At 50.3% G+C, this 24,082-nt stretch overlaps 1 protein-coding gene across 1 annotated transcript in view; it reads right to left on the bottom strand.

The window, feature by feature from the left end:
• Window positions 1-10,423, bottom strand: part of LOC144827976 (uncharacterized) — an 81,327-nt gene extending 70,904 nt beyond the window's left edge. Inside the window, exon 1 of the mRNA XM_078686127.1 lies at window positions 10,279-10,423. Coding sequence (XP_078542253.1) covers window positions 10,279-10,423 — 145 coding nt within the window. The remainder of the gene's footprint in view (window positions 1-10,278) is intronic.
• Between the last annotated feature and the right edge of the window lie 13,659 nt (window positions 10,424-24,082).

The following is a 24,082-nucleotide window of genomic DNA, read 5'->3' as shown; positions in this document are numbered from 1 at the left end:
TCAGCCGATCAACTCCACAGTCCCAGGTTGCACCAAAGCATGCACACTGCTTCACAAAGACTTACTCTGACACCAGTGCCCCGATATCCAGGCGCTCCACACCAATACCTTCGGCCGCACCACAACACGCTCACCGTGTCTGAGCCTCACTTCTCCTCCGGTGCACTCGCTGACCAGGCGCTCTTCACCAGTGCCTCCGGTGCACCCAGACACGGACCCTGCGCGTCCAAGACTCACTCCACTTCCGATGCACACGTTGATCAGGCACTCCTCACCAACACTTCCTGTGCACCATGACACGCACCCTGCGGGTCCGAGACTCCCTGCACCTCCGATGCGACCGCTAACCATGTGTTCTTCACCATCGCCTGCGGTGCACCACGAAACCCACCCTGTGCGTCTGAGTCTCACCTCACCTCCGATGCACACGCTGATCAGGCGCTCTTCACCAACGCCTGTGGTACACCACGACACGCACCCAGCGTGTCCGAGTCTCACTCAATCTTCGATGCACACGTCGACCAGGCGCTCTTCACCTACGCCTTCTGTGTACCACGACACGTACCCAGCGCGTCCGAGTCTCACTTCTCCGTGCGTCCAAGATCACAGGGCACACCTTCCGAGGGTCTCAAGCTGCCACAACACGCACCCATCGCGTCGCTTAAAACTTCTCAAGAAACTTTTATGTTCCTGTGTTTTCAAACAGGGAGCCAGCTCACCTCAGGCCCTTGGGGTTACAAGACACAGCACAAAGCACAGCAGCAACACAGGCCTCTTCACCTCCTGGGGCTTCTCCTCACCTACTCTCCAGATGCAGTTCAGCCTGGTGCCATCTAAACCCCTCAGAGTGTCAAGACTTCCCCCAGCTCCTCTCACCTCTCATATCTAGACAGTCAATCCACATTCAGCATAGACACACAGAAATGCTTAAAGCACAAAACTCAGCCACTTTCTAAAAGAGTGGTTTCTGAATGTACAGTGACAAAACCACTTTCATAGAAAGATGTGTTATGACACTGTGAGTTCATACATACTAAACTTCACCTCTCCATTTTAAAGTTATGGGAAACTAGGCTAACAAAACACAATACCCAATCTCCCCCAGTCTGTCCTATGGGCAGGATGGCTATTCACGAGTGAAAAACAAAATGGAGTGTTTTCACTGTCAGGACATAGCACGCACCTCAGTATATGTCCTGCCTTTTACTTATACTGCACCCTACCCAGGGGTTACCCGGGACCTACCACAGGGGTGCCCACTGTGTACGCAAAAGGAAAAGTAAGGCATGACAAGTGGTTGTACTTGTCAGAACAACATGCTAACTTAGCAAAGTGCGGCCAGGCCCTACACTGCAGGCCTGAGTTCCCTTCTGTGCGCACCTTCAATCAATCAATCATATCACGTCTGTTGAGGTACATTGGTCCGGTGTTGTGGAGTGCCTTGTGTGTGTGGGTGAGGAGCTTGATGGTTATTCTCTTGTTGACCGGGAGCCAGTGCAAGTCTCTCAGGTGGGGTGTGATGTGGCTGCGGCGAGGAATGTCGAGGATCAGGTGTGCAGAGGCATTCTGGATGCGTTGGAGCCGTCTCAGGAGCTTGGTCGAGGCTCCTGCATAGAGGGCGTTTCCGTAGTCCAACCTGCTGCTGACGAGGGCCTGGGTAACTGTTCTTCTCGTTTCAGTGGGGATCCACTTGTAGATCCTGCGGAGCATGCGGAGGGTGTTGATGCAGGAGGAGGAGACAGCGTTGACCTGTTTTGTCATGGAGAGGGTGGAGTTGAGGATGACTCCTAGGTTGCGTGCGTGGTCTGTGGGTGTTGGGGCGGTTCGCAGTGCGGTCGGCCACTAGGAGTCGTCCCAGGCCTAAGGGGTGGATCCAAGGATGAGGACCTCCTTCTTGTCTGAGTTCAGCTTCAGTCGGCTGTTCCTCATCCACTCAGCGATGGCTTTCATTCCTTCATGAAGGTTGGTTTAGGTGGTGTGGGGGTCCTTGGTGAGGGAGAGGATCAGCTGGGTGTCATCGGCGTAGGAGATGATGTTGAGGTTGTGCCGACGGGCGACGTGGGCGAGCGATGCCATGTAGATGTGAAACAGAGTTGGGCTGAGGGATGAACCCTGGGGTACGCCACAGATGATATCAGTGGCTTTGGAGCGGAGGGGGGAAGGCGGATGCTCTGTGTTCTGCCGGAGAGGAAGGAGGTGGTCCAGTCCAGGGCCTTCTCTTGGATCCCGGCGTTGTGGAGGAGTGTTCATAATGTGTGGTGGCAGACCGTGTCGAAGGCGGCTGACAGGTCCAGGAGGATGAGGGCCGCCGTTTCTCCGTTGTCCAGCAGGGACTTGATGTCATCGGTGGTGGCGATTAGGGAAGTCTTGGTGCTGTGGTTGCTGCGGAACCTGGACAGGGAAGGGTCCAGGATGTTGTTCTCCTTGAGGTAGCGGGTCAGTTGTTCGTTGACGGTCTTCTCGATGATCTTTGCCGGGAACGGGAGCAGGGGTGTTGATGACTTTCCGGAGATGGGGTGCGATGGCTGTGCTGGCTTTGTTGAAGATGTGGTGTGGGCATGGGTCTGACGGAGATCCGGAGTGGATGGTGTTCATGATCTTGATGGTGTCGTTGTCATTGATGTTGGTCCTGGAGAGCAGGCGGTTGGTGCGGGTGGTGGTCGTGGGGGCGGAGGTCTCAGTGGTTGTCGGGCGGTCGTGGCGTTGAAGCTGTTGTGGATGTCTGCGATCTTGCGGTGGAAAAAGTTGGCCAGGGAGTCGCACAGGTTTTGCAAGGGTGGGATGTCGTTGGTGTTGGAGCTGGAGTTGGAGAGTTCCTTCACGATGTTGAAGAGCTCTTTGCTGTTGTGCGCGTTGTTGTCTAGGCGGTCTTTGAAGAAGGCCCTTTTGGCGGATCTAATGAGGTGATGGTGTCTGCCGGTGGCGTTCTTGTGGGCTGCGTGGCTGTCCAGTGCTCATTCACAGAGCCAGATCTTCTCCAGCTTTCGGCAGGTTTGCTTGGAGGCCCGGAGATCTTCAGTGAACCAGTTGGCTTTCTTATTGGTGTATTTGTTGGAGGGTTTCTTGATCGGGGCGAGGGTGTTGGCGCAGTCGTTGATCCACTGTCTGAGGTGGCGGGCGGCGGTGTCGGGGTCGGTGGGTGGCCTCTGAGCGAGGTTGGTGGTTAGCTGGTCTTCGGTGACTTTGCTCCAGCAGGGGCGAGGCATCTGTTGGGTGCTGTGGTGTGTGGTGGGTTTCTTGAAGGTGAAGTGGATGCAGCGATGGTTGGTCCAGTGGAGTTCTTGGTGTGGTTGAAGGAGACGTGGGAGCTTGCGGAGGAGATGGGGTCATTCATGTGTCCGGCGGAGTGGGTGGGTGTTGTGATGAGTTGTCCGAGTTTGGCTAGGTTGTCGATCAGGGTGGTGGAGTTGGTGTCGTTGTTGTTCTCGAGGTGGAAGTTCAGGTCCCTGAGGAGGGTGAAGTCCGTGGAGCCGAGGGCGTCTGTGCTGACAAAGTTGGCGATGGAGTCACTGAACTTTGGTCGGGGTCCGGGGGGTCTGTAGATGAGGGTTCCTCTGAGGGTGGTGTTGGGGTCGGTGTGGATCTGGAAGTACAGGTGTTCGGCGGTGCTGAGGGTGTCATCGGTGTTGGTCGAGACTCTGAGAGTGTTCCTGTGGATGATGGCGATTCCTCCTCCTGCCCTGTTGGTGCGGTCCCTGCGGGTGATCTTGTAGCCTTCCAGGACGGCTATGGCAGGTGCCAAGGCGCGGTTCAGCCTGGTCTCTGTCAGGAAGGCGATGTCTGGGGAGGTTGAGTCCAGTAGGTCCCAGATTTCAATGGCGTGTTTGCGGGGGGAGCGGGTGTTGAGAAGGATGCATCTGAGGTGGCTGGGTTCTTTCCTGGTCGGCAGCATGGTGGGGCGGATGCTTGTGAAGCTGCAGTTCCAGCAGGTGAGAGCTCTGTGGGTGTGCTTCGGGGCGGCCAGGAAGTAGGTGTGTGATCGTCCAGTGTTGAGTGCATGGAGGGTTCTGGCATCGTAGCGGTGTCAGGTGTCGTGGCGTTTGTGGAGTCCAGGGGTCCTGGCATTGGGCTTGGTCCAGGCGCGGATGGGCGCAGACGGGCTTGCCTTAGGTGCACCCGCTGTGCGGCCTCCATATGAGGGGACGTGGGAGGGAGGAGAAGCTGGGAGGCGGGAGCCGGGCGGCGAATGGGATTGCAGGGGGGGGGCGGGGCGCAGGGGCGGGAAAAATGGGCGGGCCGCCGGAGAACTGGGCACAGGAAGGAAAAACAAGTTAGACAAGAAAACAAGTACAGGCACAGAGGAATTAAAACAAGTCTGGGCAAGAAAGTAAGTACAGGCACAGAGGGATAAAAACAAGTCTGGGTAAGAAAGCAAGTACAGGCACAGAGGAATAAAAACAAGTCTGGGCAAGAAAACAGGGACAGGCACAGAGGAATAAAAACAAGTCTGGGCAAGAAAGTAAGTACAGCCACAGAGGAATAAAAACAAGTCTGGGCAAGAAAGCAAGTTAGGCACAGGGGAAAAATACAAAATTAGGCAAAAACAATGCAGGCAGAGCCGTGCAGCAGCGTGGGGAGCGACCTGCCTGCGGGCAGGGTCAGAGGTCGCTCTTGCATTACTAGCCCTGGCACACACAGTGCCCATCACTAGGGACTTTACTAGTAAGGCAAACATACCAATCATGGCCAATCAATTACCATTACACTTTACACAGGGAACAGTTGTACTTTGCCACTGATCAGCATTGGCAAAGCACCCAAAGCATCTAAATTTGCAACTCTATGTCAGGAAAACGGTCTAGGGGGAAAGCAAATACTTGAGAGAACTTTAGCCAAAAAGGCCAAGTTCTACAGAGCCCATTCAGTTAGTTATGAGGTATGATCTAAATGAGGATGAACTTGATGATGAAGCACAGCACCTTTGGTGGATAAGTATTATATGCCTTAAAAAAGGACTATTTTGGAATCTACAAATTTCTCTAGTCCTTTTAAGTACAGGTTTATTTTTTAGTTTGTGATGTTCAAGGAAGGCTATATTATAGGCCATTAAATTCCTCTCCCTCCCCCATTAAATTTTCAAGCATATTAAACAGCTGCAGGCATTTGTGATATGGCCCCAAAAGTGTTGTTTCTGAAACAATAAAAAAATTTTTAATTTGAAACTCCCTTTTACAAATTTAGAACGTCATCACTTACAGCCACCTTCAAAGCAATATTCCAGATGTTAAAAAACAAAACTATGCACTGGCTAAGGATAAATAGGCCTCTGCCCAGAGAACTAGATGGGCTGATTCTGGGAGTTAGAAGGGTAGTGTGGGTGGGTCAGGGGCAAAAGCGCTTTGAGGGAGACTGTGTGGTGGTTAATTTTAAGGATGTTAGGGTTGCCCAGATAATTTGCAACCAGAACCTAGGGATCGGTGGTGCCGGCATTGGAGTAGTAGATTTGTCCTACTTCTACCCAAGATCAGCTGGCAACCATTATGGGACTGTTTTGGATGGTAGCGGGACACAATTTTGCTCTCCCCGGGTACGACTCCTTCCCTATGCCCTACCAGCCGGTTCCTTGGCTGGGACCATATGGAGGGATGCCAGGATATTGATACGATACTTTTCCCGGGGTGGGTTCCCTGTCCTCGGGCTCGAGCTCTTGGACGGAGCCCCTTGACTTGGAGACCATTAACATCAGTCTGTCATTGAGTGTTGAAAACAAGCAAGGAGAAAGTGAATCTTGCATACTCCCTGAGGGGGAGCGGGTCCCCAACCTCGTATCTCACAGCGAGCCTCCTGTGGTGGATCCAGATATTAGGATTCTCAGCTGGAACGTTGCAGGCATCACGAGGAAGCTGGCCGTACCGGAATGGAACACCCTTGTGGAGGGCTACTCTATTTGTATTTTCCAAGAGACCTGGAGTAGAGAGCCTTGTCACAAGGTAGGTTATTCATCCTTTTTCCGGCCAGCAGTACCACCCCCTTCCGGGAAGGGCCGCCCCTCAGGAGGCTTTCTCATATGGGTTGCCATTTCACTTGGTTGTCAAGTTACCCAGCAAGTGTCAAACTCACTCGATCTCTTGAGCTTATCACTCAAGGGCCCTAGGAGAGGGCTGACCCTAGATATTTTAATATCTATGCTAGGGGTACAAAGGGAGACTCTCCCATAGTGGCAGAGTTGGAATCCTTGCTTGGGAGAGGCACTAACAGTTCTCACGTCCTGGTCGCAGGGGATTTTAACTGTACGTTCGAGCCCCTCGGTCTGGAAGACACTTTGGGGACTGCTGAAGAAGACACTAGGAGAGGTATACCTGTTTTAACCTTTCTACAGTTGAGAGTGACCACAATCTTCTCTCTCTTGTCCTCCGTCCCTTGTGGACGTTGAATCCGGGGGTGCTTGCCCCTCATTCGGTGTCTGCCCATCAGGAGGTATACCCCTCCAACTGTGGTAGGTGCCTAAGGTGGAGTAAGCTCATCATGGATGAAAAGAAAGTGCTGTTCATTGCGGAACTCCTAGATACTGCACAGTCTAAACTTGATGTAATGATTCCTAAGCCAGAGGAAGTTTCAGCGCTTTTTTGTGTTATCACCAAGGCTTTGAGAGAACTTTTCCATCTTCCAAGCAAGGGCTCTCGAGTTGATACGTGTGAGAAAAGGTTGAACCCATATGGTTGGTACACGAGTAAATGTAGGGAGAAGAAAAACTCCCTGATTGGTGCTGTTAAGAGTAAATCCTTGGCTGCCATAAGATTGGCAAGGAAAGACTACTCGCGGGCTCTCCTTGCAGCGAAGAGAGAATGGGAGGACAGGTTCTGGGCGGATCTCAGGAAAGCGAGCTTGGATAGGGATGCCAGAAGCTTCTGGAATCTCATAAGATCTAGGGACAGGCCAGACAGCACCCTGATAACGTGTAACATCCCTGCCCAGAGCTGGTTTAATCATTTCTCGTCTCTCTACACCTCCAATGAGCCAACTACCCATACTATCTTCTCACTGGCCGCTTGTCCAGGAGGCCTAGAGTATGCTCCCTTTACCGCTAGAGAGGTGGAGGATGTAATCAAGACTTTGGAGCCCTTAAAAGCAGCAGGGCCTGATGGGTTACCGGGTGACTTAATTCGGGCAAATCCCAAGGAGTGGGGGAAGCTGGAGTCATCAATGTTAAATGCCATTAGTGAAGGTGCGCCCGTACCTGAATCCTGGAAGGGGGCAGAGGTTGTCCCGATATTCAAGAAGGGGTGTCGGGTCAACCCTGCCAACTACAGGCCAATAAGTCTTATTGACTCTTCCCAAAAAGTGGCAGGGAAGGTGATCCTGAGAAGGGTGCTCCAGTGGGTGGACGACAACAACATCTTGCCGGACCTCCAAGCTGGATTTCGCTCTGGTACCTGGACCATTGAGCAGGCCTTCAGATTGGCTCTTCTATACTGGAAGGTGGTGGTGCTGGGCGGGGGCAGTCTATATTTGGCTTTTATAGACCTAAAGACTGCCTTCGATCTGGTTCCCAGAGAGGCGCTATTGAAGGTTCTGCTAGATTTGGGGTTGCCCATGCATATTCTTTCTCTTTTGGTAAAATTACATGCTGGCAATTATGCGCAGGTTCGATGGGGTACAAAGGGTGAAAAAAACGATAGGATCCCCGTGGGAAGGGGCGTCAGTCAGGGATGCGTGTTAGCCCCCACCCTGTTTTCTCTTTATGTAAACGGCGTGGTTGAACATCTGCTAAGAAATCCCTCGGACGCTCCATCCCTGGCGGGTAAACGGATCCCAACAGTGCTTTTCGCAGATGATACTCTTCTTATCTCAAAGTCCCCTATGGGTCTTCAGAGCCTCTTGAAGAGCTTTCAGGAGTTTTGTCTGTTGAGGGGGTTGGTAATCAACACTGACAAAACTAAGTTTTTGGTTATGAATCCCCCGAAGAAACTCGGTCGACCTCCGGCTCTGAATTCCGAGACACTGGAGAGGGTCTCCGAGTTTGATTATCTAGGCATTCGCCTTAATGATTCCCTTACCTGGAACCCGCACATCCAAAAAATGCTACTGGGCCACAAAAGGGTGGGAGGCACCTTACTCAAGGAACAACGTTCCTCAACTAGTAAACCTATAGCCCCAGTTGTGGAAATATATAAAGCCAGAGGGGTTAGTGCCGCCCTATATGGGGCAGAGCTGTGGGGCACCTGCAACCTGGACGCACTAGCTAAATCGGAGAGCAAATTTTTGAAAGATCTGATGGCTCTCCCATGGTGCACACCAACAGTACCAGTGCTATTGGATCTAGGTTGCAGATCCATCAGGGACCAAGCGCAACTTCGCCCCCTGCTCCTCTGGGCACGTCTATGGCGGGCGCCTGAACTAGCCTCCTACGCGGAAGCATTATCAGAGGTTATGGCTATGGCAGGCTGGTCCAGGATTAAATGGTTGAGGGATGTCAAACGGTTACTGGTGGAGATAGGGTTACCAGATGCATGGGCATCGAGAACAGCCCCACCCAAAGCTACGATTAAAAAGTTGTACTGGAACTGGGTCTCCGCTAAATTACACTCAGATTCACGACATTGCAACTCTACTGTAGCTTTTGTGAGAATCAAAGATTTGGTGGCTTATGAACCCTATTTAGATACTATTTCTATCCCCTTTGATCGTACTTTGTATTTCAAGTTTCGAGTAGGGATTCTTCCAGTAGGTGAGGTAGTCGCCCGCTGGAAATGGCCCTACCAATTTTCTCCGTTCTGTGCGTCCTGTCCCACCCGAGTAGAGTCGGTAGCCCACATCTTTTTTGAATGTCCGGACTATCGTGCACCCAGGATTCGTTGGTTAAAACCCCTATGTAGACTCTTAGGCACCCGTCAGCATATAGTGGCGATGCGTATTTTAATGTCTGACACATCCACCGTGATTGTTTGTGCTGTGTCAACATTTTTAAAATGGTCTTGGTTGATTCGCACAAAAAGGCTTTCCTTGTCAATTTAATTCAGTTTTAATTGTTAATACTTCCTTCTGTTTAAATCTTGTGTGTGCATCTAGCATGTGATTGTTATTTATGCTGTATTTTATATTGTTGTACAAGCTTTTATGGTATTTTTATATCGAAATAAAGCCAATCAATCAATCAATCAATATTGCTTGTAGGTGCATTAAAGTTGTGCATGCTCACTTAATGGAACAATATACTGCCACAATGATTTGATAGATTTATTGATTTGTGTAGAAGGTCACCATACTATAAAGGATGGCCTTCAGGGGACAGTGATGTTCAGCAAACAACCAATCTGCAGGTGAAATCTAATAGCTACAGCCTATTGAGGGAACAGAAACCTTTAGACAGCTTTTCTATACCGGTGAAACTAATTGATGAGGCATATCATATATTGTCAATGTACCTATAAGGGCATTTCACCATAAAATAATAGGGCACATAGTCAGCATTCTAGTTACAACAAGGAAATAGACAGAAATATGACCAGGAGGTGACATGCCATTTCGTCAGAAAAGAACAGGTTACTTCCTTCGGTAACGCTTTTTCTGCTGGATACAGTATCTGCTTGTGGATTCTTCACCTTTTGAATTACCCCTGCACCAGCATTCCACAGAAATTCTTTTCCTAGCTCTCCCACATCGACGAGAACATCACAATAGCACGGCTCCACCTGTGACTCTGTATGACGTCACCGGAGCCATAAAAAGACCTCGTCTGCATGCTGACGTCAGATCCACCCATTTTTTCCGTGCCCTCATGGTGAACGGGTGGACCGACAACATAATACAAGTATGCACAGTATACAAAAAATATACACAAATACATACAGTATATAGGAAAAGAGGAAAAGTCTAAATCAAAGCATTTCATAACAGCAAACTGTATGGCAAGCAAATGACATATGAAAAACAACAATGTCAAACAATAAGAACTTTTTCGGTATATGCAGGTGGACAACAGGGAGGGGGGTTTGTCAGTGAGGAATCCAGAGGCAGATAACGTATCCACCAGAAAAAGCGTTACCAAAGGTAAGTAACTTGTTGTTCTGATGGATACATCTGCCTGTGGATTCCTCACCTTTTGAATTAAATCCCCAAGCTGCACCTCTACCGGAGGTCCGCCTACCTATACCAAACAATCTTGCAGCACAGAACGTGCAAAGTGACTGAGCCTCCTAACCTCAGAATCTAAGCAGTAATGTTTCGCGAAAGTGTGAAGGGAGGCCCAAGTTGCAGCCTTACAGATGTCTACCACAGGTACACCTCTAGCCAAAGCAGAAGAAGAAGACTTAGCTCTGGTTCAATGAGCTCTAATACCTTCAGGCGGCTCCTCGTCAGCCAAGGCGTTGCAGATCTTGAGGCACAAGATGATCCACCTGGAGAGTGTTCGTTTGTGGACAACTTTGTCCTTCATCTTTCCAATATAGCCAACAAATAGCTGATCATCCAGTCTTAAGTCCATGGTTCTGTCCAGGTAGAAGCTGACCGCCCTCCTATGGTCCAGGTGGAGAAGTCTCTCCTCCTCGTTGGAACGGGGAGGGGGTGGATAGAAGGTAGGTAAGGTAATTGACTGTCCAAGATGGAAAAGAGTAACCACCTTAGGCAGGAAAGCAGCCCTGTTCCTTAGAACCATCTTCTCTGCATGAATGGTTGCAAAATAGGGTTTAAAACTAAGAGCCTGAAGCGCACTTACCCTCCTAGTGGAGGTAATAGCAATCAGAAAAACTGTCTTGAAAGTAAGAAGCCTCAACGGGCAACTATGAAGAGGTTCAAAAGGAGACCCCATCAGAAATGTAAGTACTAAATTCAGATCCCACTGAGGCATAATAAAGGGAGTGGGAGGTAACCTATTGGTGAGGCCTTTAATAAACCTCATTACTATGGGAGACTTAAATAAAGACGGCTGGTCCGGCAAACAAAGGAAGGTCAACAAGACCGACAGGTAACCCTTAACCATAGCCACAGCACAACCCTGCTGTGCCAAGGAAAGGATCAATGGATCTCTCGCCACACCACTTCACAAACTTGGACCATCTAGAGGAATAAATAGATTTGGTGGAGTGTCTCCTGGATGATAAAATAACCTCCAAAACATCCAGTGGGAGAGAGAAAGAGCTCAGATTGGCCCGTTCAATCTCCAGGCATGAAGGTGCAGGCTCTGGAGGTGTGGGTGCAGAACCTGACCCTGCAAGAGGAGGTCTGCCATGAGAGGGAGACGGAGCAGAGGGTGCGATGAGAGGTGGAAAAGGTCTGTGTACCACACCCTTCCTGGCCAATCCGGGGCAATCAATATGACTTGGGCCCAGTCTTGGCGAATCTTCCTCAGAACTCGAGAAATCAAGGATATGGGGGAAACGCGTAAAGGAGTTGTGAGCCCCAATCCAATTGATACACGTCCCCCAACGCTCCCCGGATTGGACACTAAAGACTGCAGAACGACAGGCAGTACACGTTCTTGCGAGTGGCAAAAAGGTTCATCCGAGGAAACCGATCGTTTTAACCTTGCTGTGGGGTCTTCATCAGGACCAGGGGGGTGGGGGCTCCGTTAGCGAGACCGCATCTCGCTAACGGAGCCACAGAGAACAATTTACCGAACTCATCTCAGCCTGAAATCGCCGACTTTGGACATTACCGAACACTGATATATTCAGTCACCGCCCAAATCGACCCGTCCCGCAGAGCATTTAGCCTGCAATTGACGATTGTATTTTTCCGTTCTTTGACGACTTGTGGACCGCCGCGAACTGATGCGGTATTCATCTACTTGTTTTAAACCACTTGATCCGCCGCCTGTGAGCCATGTGACACGCTGACTTGCGGTCCTTTGCCCCCACCCCCCTGGTCCTGATGAAGACCCCACAGCAAGGTTAAAACGATCCTGCAACCTCAAGAGGGTCGAAACGTCGACTGTTTGTTTTTATTGTGGCAACTACACACCAATATTGTATATATGTTGTACCTGGTGCAGTATGCCTTTGTTTGAACAAGTTACTATTATGTGATATACAAGTTGTTGCCACCGCATTGGTGTCACGTATATATGCTTAAACAACTGATTTTACTGTCACCTAATCCCTTCACTTCACGCTATCCTCATATCACGTTCCTTCTCCCACCTGGGGCACTGTATGACGTTAATACAGTTTATTGCATTCTACTATTTGTATATGATACTCTATCCCACTGTGAATTAAACCGTGTGGATCTGTTAACATTTGTGCTTTGAATAATTGTGTTCTAATTGTCTAATTAGTTCCCTTGATACACTGGGACCCCTTCCTTCTAGTATACTTATAACCCAGGTCCCAGTGACCATACTTGGGTATACCCCCTTGTGCATACTCCACTTTTTTTCCAGTCACTATCCCCCAGAATGGTGGGGAAAGATCCAGCCGACTGCTTAGAACAAGAAGCCAGAACCACCAAGCTTTCCGGACGAAGGACGGGCAGTAAGGAAACTGGATCACCAGGTGCAGGCTTATACCGTCTGACCACTGACCTTGATACCGCAGGGGCAGAGAGTTCCTGCCACGCCTCCATAATTGGCTCCGTCAATGCCTCATTGAAAGGCAGCAAAAGCTCAAAAGCAGAGCAAGGGGAATGTAACACTTCAGTCAGGATATTTGACTTTATCTCAGCCGTGGGCAATTGAAGATCCAACAAGTCAGCAGCCTTTCTGATGACATAATGATATGGAGCAACGTCCTGTGAAGGCAAGGCCTTGGGTGAAAAAAGCTCCCACTTGGGAAGTATCCAAGCCACTGGCTTCCTGTAGGCCCTCAAAGTCGTCCACGGAGTCAAGGATCTCTCCTTCACACAGCCTGTTCCTGCTGGTACTCCCCTTCCTCCAGCAGCCTTTGGGCTTTCATCCTGGAGCGCAACTTCGGGATTGGCATTGGCGGCACCAGTTGCGGTGCCGGAAACATATAGACGCCGGCGTCAAAGGAGGAACTTCGGAAGCGGGCAATGGAGCAGCTCAAATTCAGGAAGACCTTGGCCCAACACCAGATGGCGCGAGAGATTGAGGTATCGGAGTCGAAAACCTTGCCGCCTGGAACTGCCATGACGGAGCCGCTGGCATGATGGGCACGAAAGGTGCCTTGGCATATTGCTGGGGGATTCCCAAATTATAGGCAAGCAGACCCATGGGGCCAGACAGCGCTCCGGTAGAGAGACATGCCTTGGCAAACATGCCATATATCGCATTTAGGAAATGCGACTGATCCGTCCCAGGCCCCGGAAAGGGAGGATAAGGATCCGGAACCCCTGTGCCTGTATCCCTCAGAGGCCGTATGGAGAGCGGAGGCTGCTACGCCGGGGACACCGGTGCCAGTGCAGGCAAAGCCGCAAGAGCAGGAGAAGACTCTCTTGGAGCCGAAGAATTCCTGGGCGCCGGAGAATCCCTGGGCACTAGTGAATCCCTCAGCGCCGGAAAATGGGCCGGAGTTGCCTACGGAGAAGGAGTAGGCTACTGTGAGATTACATATTTTGCATGATGCCGCAGTACAGGAGAAGCTGACTTCGAAGCCCTCTCCTTCAAAGATCGACGCAGAGACCCGTCATCGCTTCTTCTTGTTCTTCCTTGACTTCGATGTGTGCGAGGTTGACGGCTTTGACTTGGATCTCTTCCGACCCTTCGTCTCCTTTTTCAGCCATGCCATGAAGAGTTTCGCCTCACGTTCCATCAGCGCCTTCGGATTCATCTTTCGACAGCATGTAAATGTGAAATGTAAATGTATTTCGACTTATATAGCGCACGAATCACCCGAAGGTCTCAAGGCGCTTGCTTAGGGAACCCGTCCTGGTATTCCCCTGTGAGATACCCCGGCAGGGTATCCACAAGGTGAAAGCCAGGCATCCCGCCGCGAGGGGCCGTAGTGGAGATTAAGCAAGCTATTGCCCAGAGTCGCAGAGTGTGACCCCGTGAGTCGAGTAGGCACCAGAGCGAGAATTGTCGAGTCTGTGGAATTTTTGAGCCCGAGACCCGCCGAGGCGGGGAATCGAACCCTGGTCCACGGCCGATCTCAGCTTCCGGGTCTGCCGCCTCTAACCACTGAGCCACACTTCTCCACTACCACTGAGCCACGCTTCTCCACTTGAACACCCTTCGACGTCGTGGTCTGAAGATAGACACCAGAGACAGTCGTCGTGGGGGTTCCTCATGGACATATGGTCCCCATATTCTCTGCAAGGCTTGAAACCCGTCTTCTTTGAAGTAGCCATTGCACTGCTACATCATGGGAGAGTAAGAAGAAACAAAGTAATCATGATGAAATAGAGAGTCCCAGAAAATGTTTACACGTCGACGGTGCGGAAAAAAGGGAACAGACGTCAGCACGCCAATGAGGTCTCCTTATGGCTCCGGTGACGTTATACAGTGCTATTGTGATGTTCTCGTCGACATGGGAGCTAAGAAAAGAATTTCCATGGAATGCTGGTGTAGGGGTAATTCAAAAGGTGAGGAATCCACAGGCAGATGTATCCATCAGAATCTTGGATTAATAAATATTTTGTAGTGAAATAATAAGAGACCAAATACATGTCATGTTGCGGCACCTTGCCATTCCGTAGTCACCTCAAGACACGAGCAGCAGTCCATATCCTCACTTCCGGTTTGAAGCCCAATAGCGGTCTAGTTGTTGACGGTCCTTCCTCTGCAACGAAGCACTTCCGGGGGACACGCTTAAACTCGGCGTTTCCCGCCGGCTCGTTGCTTCGGATTCTTGCCAGTATCCAGGTTTAAGCTGACGCCTGCATTCAAGAGGAAGACACGGGGGACGCCAGTTTCCTCGCGTCTGAGCTTGGTTTCCGCTACCTCGGAAACATCCGATCCTGATTGCCGCGCTGGAGCGCTATTACTTTGGGATGTCATTCCCGCGCTGGAGCGCTTTGTTTTTTATCATTCCCGCGCTGGAGCGCTTTGTTTTTGGTGAACGACAAGCACGCGCAGGAGCGCTATTACTTTGGGCTATTCTTTTTCCGCGCTGGAGTGCTTTGTTTTTGGGGGCATTAATACTCACGCTGGGGCGCTTACTTACTATTCTTTGAAACCGCGCTGGAGCGCTTTATTTTTTGTTCATAAAACGCACGCAGGGGTGTGTTTGTTTGCATTACATTGCCGCACAGGAGCGCTCTTCTGAGAGCATACAGCAGCGCGCTGTCGCGCCTGATCCTTGCTTTGTTATAACTGCGCAGGAGCGCTTGCCTTCATTTTCCTTACTGGAGCAACTATACTTTCATTGGCTGCGAGGTATTCACAAGCCTGGTGAGTTCACTTTCAGTTGGCTTTCACTTAAGAGTGTTTAGAGGTGTACATAGGAAGAAGGAGGGGTCTGGGTTTTCCTGCTAACTGGGTCTCTCTTGTCTTCCCCTAGTTTACATCACAATCCTACCAGAACCGCTTCCTCCAGTTTCCATCCCGTCTTCTTTTGCTCCTTTCCCTGGTTTCACCTCATCCCTGCCGGGTTCATCCTTCCGTACGTGGTCAGGTGGGTACAGGGGCGGTAGCTCTTGTCGTCTCTGCGGAATCTCTTCACAAGCAGAGGTAAGCCTTGTGGGGAACCCGACAATACATTGACAGAAAAAAAATCTGGAAGGAAGTACTCCTGTAAAAGTGAAATTACAGCTCAGAGTTGTGATCAGTGTTAGTAGAAGAGAAAACGTTTGATATCAATGAAATAAGGTAAAGGTGAACAGTAGTAATACCTTTAATGGTACAGTAAGAGAAATCTTGAAGGCACTGGTTTATAGGGTTATGATGATTAATACGAATAGTGTCAAATAAGGCTCTAGGTAAAAATGTCAGAGGAATGGCAAAATTAAGGGAAAAAGTGGTTTACGGTGGGAATTGTCATCCCTTTTCTTAAGAAGCCCAATTTGGAGCCAGTAAGTGTATCAAACTTTAACAGTGCTTAAATTGTAGCAAGATCAAAAAAATAAGTGCCAGGGCCCTCATCAGGAGGCCACTGCAACTTGCAACATCCGGCCCGCACTGGCAGTGACACTACCAATACAACTACTACCTATCATACTCCTACAAGTGTGACAATCCAGACTATTTTAAGCCCCCAAAGCTATAAGAATTGTTTGGGCAGAAGGTAGTAGTCATTTTTAAAGTATATTGAATGAATAAACAACTGTTGTGCTCATTTCTAGATTAGGCAAACAGCGCCATCATGTGCAAGACTGTCATAAGCGCAGTGTTGACAATTAAGGGCCAGTGCCCTTTCACAGGACACCACAGGTTCAAATTAAGCTGTTTACACATTTTACCAACATGCCAACATTTTACAAGATAATGGAGAAAACTGATCAGGCAACTCATGAAGCACCTTGTTTCCTTTAAATTCCGTTCCATCTTTCAATTAGGCTTTAGGTCATGGTACTGCGGACGTGTTATTGGACATCTTGGATGTCACTCTGAGGCTGGCAGGCGAGGGATATGGTACACTTCTGGTCACGATGGACTTTAGAGAGGTTGCTCATTCCAGCCTTTGGCAATTAGTTGATTAAGCTCATTTCTTAACCCAATGACTCACTGTGTGCATGAGTCTTTTTGTATCTCCACCACTTCCTTCAGGTGTAAGGGTTTCCCACTATCACCGGTCTAGTTTAACGTCTATGTGGCCCTGTGCTCTACCTCCTAATGAGCTCTCAAGTTAAGTACAGCAATGCAGGGATGATACCCATGTGTATAGATGGGTAATTAATGATCTTAGGACACAATATGTTCTGCAAGAACTCCTAATAGAAATGAAGACCTGGGTGCCAACTTCAACTAATAATAAAAAATACTGAATACATCATTATCTGAGAAAACATCCTTGGAAATCTGAGGTCTTTGAACCTTGCAGCATCATTATAAAAATACCAACATTTGACACTATTGTAACGAGCCAAGGTTTTAACTTTGAACAGGATTTGCCCCTCGACACTCTGATTAGGAGGGTACCTGTTTTTTCCATCTCTGAAGTGAAAGCTATTCTCCATTTGCTCTGCATAAAGCACTGGAGGTTGAAGCACTGATTTGACTCTAAAGTAAATTACTCTAACAGCCTTTATCTGGAGCTGTCTGTTAATGTGAGCACATGGCTGCAAAGGGCAAGAGATGCTGCTGTCAGAGCCACAGTGGGTCTGAATAGGAGCCATCACAGCTCTCAAGCTAGAGAGGCATTGGAATGGCACCCAGCCAAGGACCGGATTCAATATAAGATAGTGTTAGGTCTGGTTCTGTGAGCGAGAGATGGATGTAGAATCTTGAAAGTCGCTGAAAGACAGGCCGGCAGTTGTTTCTTTGCCTGCTGCTTGGCTGGTTGCATTATGCTGACTTCAATAAATTGAAGCAGAATCTTATCTGCCGTGTCCATGCTCTTTCTTGCTCGTCAGCCTCCTCATATAGCTTCTAGGATGTACAAGTGTTTCTACTGGATGGTTCTACACGCGCCTAATCCACAAGTTTCATAGTAATTACTTGGACATATTCTCAGAAAATAATGGATGTAGAGCGTTCTCACTAGGGGAGGGGAGCAGGGGCAGCCTTAGGCATGTGCAAGCTGTGCACCTGCATAGGGCCACCAAACACCAGGGGCCACCACACCAATATATATCCTTAATATAATAATTCTCTGAGGATGGATACATATTTGCGTGGCTGCCCCAGGCAGGGATTCGGCGGCCTCCGGCTCTGTTCCACTTCCAAACACCCTGAACCCCCCCTCTTCACTGGCCTCCGCGCTCCGCCCCACCCGGACCCCCTCTTCCGGGGCCCCCTACCTACGCTCCCTGCCCAGGGCCGCCATGAGCCTAGAGCCGCCCCTGAGGGGAGAGGTGTGGGGCAGAGGGCCAGAGTTGTTGACTCCAGAGCGCGGGGCTCACGGTTCGATCCCTGGCTCTGGCAGCAGCTCTGCTCAGCATCATGTGACTCTGGGCAATAGCTCACTTAATCTCCCCAATGCCCCCAGCGCCTTGAAACCCTAAAGGGGTGATATGTTTGTGCTTTGCAAATAGGATTTATTACCAGCACGTTTATACCAGCCAAGAGTTTTACACACTTTTATCAGCTTTAAGGCAGCCTTAAAGACCTACATGTTTTAGACCACTCAGATGACAGGTGCTAGGCCTTGCTTGAGGCAGTGTACCCTTATTCTTTCATTCTGCCTGCAATGCACACTTGCTGCTTAAATCACTCCATTACTCTGTAGCTAGGATGTGACATATGTGTTGCATCCATCCAAGCATCCATAATATACAATATATTCTATTGTAAATGAAATTGCTCTTGAGTCCTTGCAGTTGTAGGGTATACAGATGTTTTGCAGGTTCACACACCGCTGATCGCTAATAAAATATATTATGTGCTATTTCCTTGACACTCTTAGTAACTATTCCTTCTTATTTCTCCCTTCAGTCTGCCTCACATGACATTATTGGCCTAGACTCTACATGCTACATTGGCCCAGGGCATGAAGAGGCCTATCACCACAATCAGCCTCCTCCCCAATAAGGTCTCTCATCACAGGTGTAATACTACAAGCCTCCTAACAGCAAGGAATTTGGTGTGGCTGGGTGTCTGTGCCTAAGGCCCACGAATACCTGAATACACTTGCACATATTACTGCACTGCAAGGGTAAAATCATTAAGCAAAATAGCATCTAAATTTTATACATTTATGCATAATCATGCTCCATACTTTGCCATTAGGTTATTTCATTGGAAAATTGTGTGCAGAAAAGCACCTCTGGGTTTTGTTTTGCACCTATGACCCTGCTCGCAGGCAGGTCGCTCCCCACGCTGCTGCACGGCTCTGCCTGCATTGTTTTTGCCTAATCTTGTATTTTTCCCCTGTGCATAACTTGCTTTCTTGCCCAGACTTGTTTTTATTCCCCTGTGCCTGTACTTGCTTTCTTGCCCAGACTTGTTTTATTCTCCTGTGCCTGTACTTGCTTTCTTGCCCAGACTTGTTTTTATTCTCCTGTGCCTGTACTTGCTTTCTTGCCCAGACTTGTTTTTATTCCCCTGTGCCCAACTTGCTCTCTTGCCCAGACTTCTTTTTATTCCTCTGTGCCTGTACTTGTTTTCTTGCCTAAACTTGTTTCTCCTTCATGTGCCCAGTTCTCCCACGACCCCCACAAGTTTTTCCCGCCGCTGCGTCCCTGCAATCCCATTTGCCGCCCCGCTCCCGCCTCCCAGCTGCTCCTCCCTCCCACATCCCCTCATATGGAAGCCGGGCAGCAGTGAAAGAAGCGACCTATGACCCTGCTCGCAGGCAGGTCGCTCCCCACGCTGCTGCACGGCTCTGCCTGCATTGTTTTTGCCTAATCTTGTATTTTTCCCCTGTGCCTAACTTGCTTTCTTGCCCAGACTTGTTTTTATTCCCCTGTGCCTGTACTTGCTTTCTTGCCCAGACTTGTTTTTATTCCCCTGTGCCTAACTTGCTTTCTTGCCCAGACTTGTTTTTATTCCTCTGTGCCTGTGCTTGTTTGCTTGCCTAAACTTGTTTTTCCTTCCTGTGCCCAGTTCTCCCGCGGCCCTGCCCGTTTTTCCTGCCGCTGCGTCCCTGCGGCCCCGCCCACCTGCAATCCCATTCGCCGCCCCGCTCCCGCCTCCCAGCTGCTCCTCCCTCCCACATCCCCTCATATGGAAGCTGCTACGTGGCCGCGCAGCGGCCGTGGTCAGCAGGCGCGCCGCTGGCGCACCGCTGGCACACCGCTGGCACACCTAAGTCAAGCCTGTCTGTGCCCATCCGTGCCTGGACCGCGCCCAGCGCCAAGACCCCTGGACACCACGAACGCCACGCCGCCCGACACCGCTATGATGCCAGAACCCTCCACGCACTCCACACTGGACGATCACATACCTGCTTCCTGCCCGCCCCGAAGCACACCCACGGAGCTTTCACCTGCCGGAACTGCAGCTTCACAAGCATCCGCCCCACCATGCTTTCGACCAGGAAAGAACCCAACCACCTCAGATGCATCCTTCTCAACACCCGCTCCCCCGAAAACATACCGTTGAACTCTGGGACCTACTCGACTCAACCTCCCCAGACGTCGCCTTCCTGGCGGAGACCTGGCTGAACCCCGCCTCGGCACCCGACATAGCCATAGCCGTCCCAGAAGGCTACAAGATTACCCGCAAGGACCACACCAACAAAGCGGGAGGAGGAATCGCCATCGTCCACAGGAACACTCTCAGAGTCTCGACCAACACCGACGACACCCTCAGCACCGCCGAGCACCTGCACTTCCAGATCCACACCGACCCCAACACCACCCTCAGAGGAACCGTTATCTACAGACCGCCCGGACCCCGACCACAGTTCAGCGACTCCATCGCCGACTTCGTCAGCACACACGCCCTCACCTCCATGGACTACATCCTCCACGGGGACCTGAACTTCCACCTCGAGAACAATGACGACACCAACTCCACCACCCTGATCGACAACCTAGCCAACCTTGGACTCAGAAAACTCATCACAAAACCCACCCACTCCGCCGGTCACACGCTTGACACCATCTTCTCCGCAAGCCCCCACGTCTCCTTCAACCATACCACCGAACACCACTGGACCGACCACCGCTGCATCCACTTCACCTTCAAGAAACCCACCACGCACCACCTCACCCAACAGATGCCTCACCGCTGCTGGAGCAAAGTCACCGAAGACCAGCTAACCACCACCCTCGGCCAGAGCCCACCCGCCGACCATACCGACCCCGACACCGCCGCCCGCAACCTCAGACAGTGGATCAACGACTGCGCCAACACCCTCGCCCCGATCAAGAAATCCTCCAACAATCATACCAACAAGAAAGCCAGCTGGTTCACTGAAGACCTCCGGGCCTCCAAGCAAACCTGCCGAAAGCTTGAGAAGATCTGGCTCCGTGAACGAACACCGGACAGCCACGCCGCCCACAAGAATGCCACCCGCAGACACCATCACCTCATCAGATCCGCCAAAAGGGCCTCCTTCAAAGAGCGCCTAGAAAACAACACGCACAACAGCAAAGAGCTCTTCAACATCGTGAAGGAACTCTCCAACCCAGCTCCAACACCAACGATGTCACACCCTCGCAAGACCTGTGCGACTCGCTTGCCACCTTCTTCCACCGCAAGATCACAGACATCCACGGCAGTTTCAACGCCACGACCGCCCCGACAACCACTGAGACCTCCGCCCCCACGACCACCATCCGCACCAACCGCCTGCTCTACTGGACCAACATCAACGACGATGACACCATCAAGATCATGAACACCATCCACTCCGGATCTCCGTCAGATCCATGCCCACACCACATCTTCAACAAAGCCAGCACATCCATCGCACCCCATCTCCGGAAAGTCATCAACACCTCCTTCGAGACAGCAACCTTCCCGGAGAGCTGGAAGCATGCCGAGATCAACGCCTTACTCAAGAAACCCAAGGCGGACCCCAAGGACCTCAGGAACTTCCGGCCCATCTCCCTGCTCCCGTTCCCGGCAAAGCTAATCGAGAAGACCGTCAACGAACAACTGACCCGCTACCTCGAGGAGAACAACATCCTGGACCCTTCCCAGTCCGGGTTCCCCAGCAACCACAGCACCGAGACTGCCCTCATCGCCGCCACCGATGACATCAAGTCCCTGCTGAACAATGGAGAAACGGCGGCCCTCATCCTCCTGGACCTGTCAGCCGCCTTCGACACGGTCTGTCACCACACACTACGAACACGCCTCCACAACGCTGGGATCCAAGAGAAGGCCCTGGACTGGACCACCTCCTTCCTCTCCGGCAGAACACAGAGCGTCCTCCTTCCCCCCTTCCGCTCCGAAGCCACCGAGATCATCTGCGGCGTACCCCAGGGCTCATCCCTCAGCCCAACCCTGTTTAACATCTACATGGCACCGCTCGCCCACGTCGCCCGTCGGCATGACCTCAACATCCTCTCCTATGCCGATGACACCCAGCTAATACTCTCCCTCACCAAGGACCCCCACACCGCCAAAACCAACCTTCACGAAGGAATGAAGGCCGTAGCTGAATGGATGAGGAACAGCCGACTGAAGCTGAACTGGGACAAGACGAAGGTCCTCATCCTCGGATCTAACCCTTCGGCCTGGGACGACTCCTGGTGGCCGACCGCACTGGGAACCGCTCCAACACCCACCGACCACGCACGCAACCTAGGGGTCATCCTCGACTCCACCCTCTCCATGACTAAACAGGTCAACGCCGTCTCCTCCTCCTGCTTCAACACCCTCTGCATGCTCCGTAGGATCTACAAGTGGATCCCCACTGAAACGAGAAGAACAGTCACCCAGGCCCTTGTCAGCAGCAGGTTGGACTATGGAAACGCCCTCTACGCAGGAGTCTCGGCCAAACTCCTGAGACAGCTCCAACGCATCCAGCACGCCTCTACACGCCTGATCCTCGACATCCCTCACCGCAGCCACATCACACCCCACCTGAGAGACCATCACTGGCTCCCGGTCAACAAGAGGATAACCTTCAAGCTCCTCACCCACACACACAAGGCACTCCACAACACCGGACCAATGTACCTCAACAGACGACTCAGCTTCTACACCCCCCCGCCAGCTCCGCTCCGCCGACCTCGCCCTCGCTACAGTCCCCTGCTTCCGAAGAGCGACCTCAGGCGGCAGATCATTCTTCCACCTCGTCGCCAAGACCTGGAACACCCTTCCCATCCACCTACGGCAGACCCAAGACCTGCTGACCTTCAGAAAACTCCTCAAGACCTGGCTTTTCGAGCAGTAGTAGCATCCCCCACCCCAGCGCCTTGAGACCCTCACGGGTGAGTAGTGCGCTTTACAAATGATATGATTGATTGATTGATTGATTGATTGATTGCACACACATGTAAGTCTCTATGTATGTGTATTTTGTGGTGCTATCTTGTTTCAGAGCAATAGGCTTTGTATTTTAAACTTGCTGTGTAAATATAATTTAAAATGGTGTATATGTTATCTGTGTTTTTGTAGCCCTGAAGAAGTCTCAAAAAGGGATGAAACAAGTTGGCTAGGCTGGTGTGAATATTTTGTACATTGCCAATAAATAATTTTCAACACACGATGCGCCTGAACGGATTTGAATGAACTTGTGAACTCTGGATGTACACTACTTCAATGAAATCCTTGAAACCAGTATTGTAATTGAATGATATTGCTTTGACCAAAATATACATTATTCCAAAAAACAATAGATAGTGAGTGCTGATCTCTTGGGTGACAGACCTAAAATGTGTCTGTTTCATTTCATATACTCCTATGTAATGCAGTGTTAGTAACCTTATATAAAATACTAAATGTACTAACTGTTTAATCAAATATGGATGTTGTTTTATATTAGCTTGAAGCTTCGTGTGACAGTGACTGTTTACAAACTTTTATGGCTGTAGTATGCCTGAATGCTAGAGGCTCAGGGTTGTACCATGCCCATTTCCGAACAGCAAAACCACGTTTTGAAAACCTGGCAAAGAAAGTGGGATTTGGTGAGAATAAGGTGGCTAGTATTCTGTTTTTGAATATTTTCTGAACACAGTTTTACATTTCTGTGAAGTGATGATTCTGCCACCAGCTAAACACTATTCTGTCACGTAATTTAGCTACATTGACTTGCATCAGGATATAACATACATTTATCTGTTAGCTTTTCATGTATTTTAAGCTTTTGGCTCCAACTTTCTAGTGAAAGCCCTGGTCGGTTGAAAGAACTAGTAAAAATCGATCTTTTGCTGTGCTGCTTGCTATTTTGCATTAAAAACTAGCTGGACTTTTAGTTTCCCGAATAGTTGTGTTCTATTTTTACCACTATGTTAAGACTATAAAACATCCAGCCCTAAAAGACAAGTGCAGCCCCAAAGTCAGGCCACGTTCCTGCAACAGAAGGCCTTCACTGATCCTCTTAAATGCATGCAGCAAAAGAAATAGAAAATTAAGGGGCATATGTACAAGCCCTTAGTGCCACGGTAAAGTCACTTTTTTTGAAGTTCCCGTGGCGATAGGGGCTTCGCCTTATTTACAAAGATGCGTTAAGCCACTTAATGTGGCTTAACGCTTCCTTGTAAATAAGGCCCCCTTTAGCGCATGCTTAGAGTGAAAGGGGTGGGCAGTGGT

The sequence above is a fragment of the Lissotriton helveticus genome, chromosome 4_1, assembly GCF_964261635.1.
Source record: "Lissotriton helveticus chromosome 4_1, aLisHel1.1, whole genome shotgun sequence".
Lineage (NCBI taxonomy): Eukaryota > Metazoa > Chordata > Amphibia > Caudata > Salamandridae > Lissotriton > Lissotriton helveticus.
Note: the sequence above shows the minus strand (reverse complement) of the source record. Positions and strands in the feature narration are given on the sequence as shown.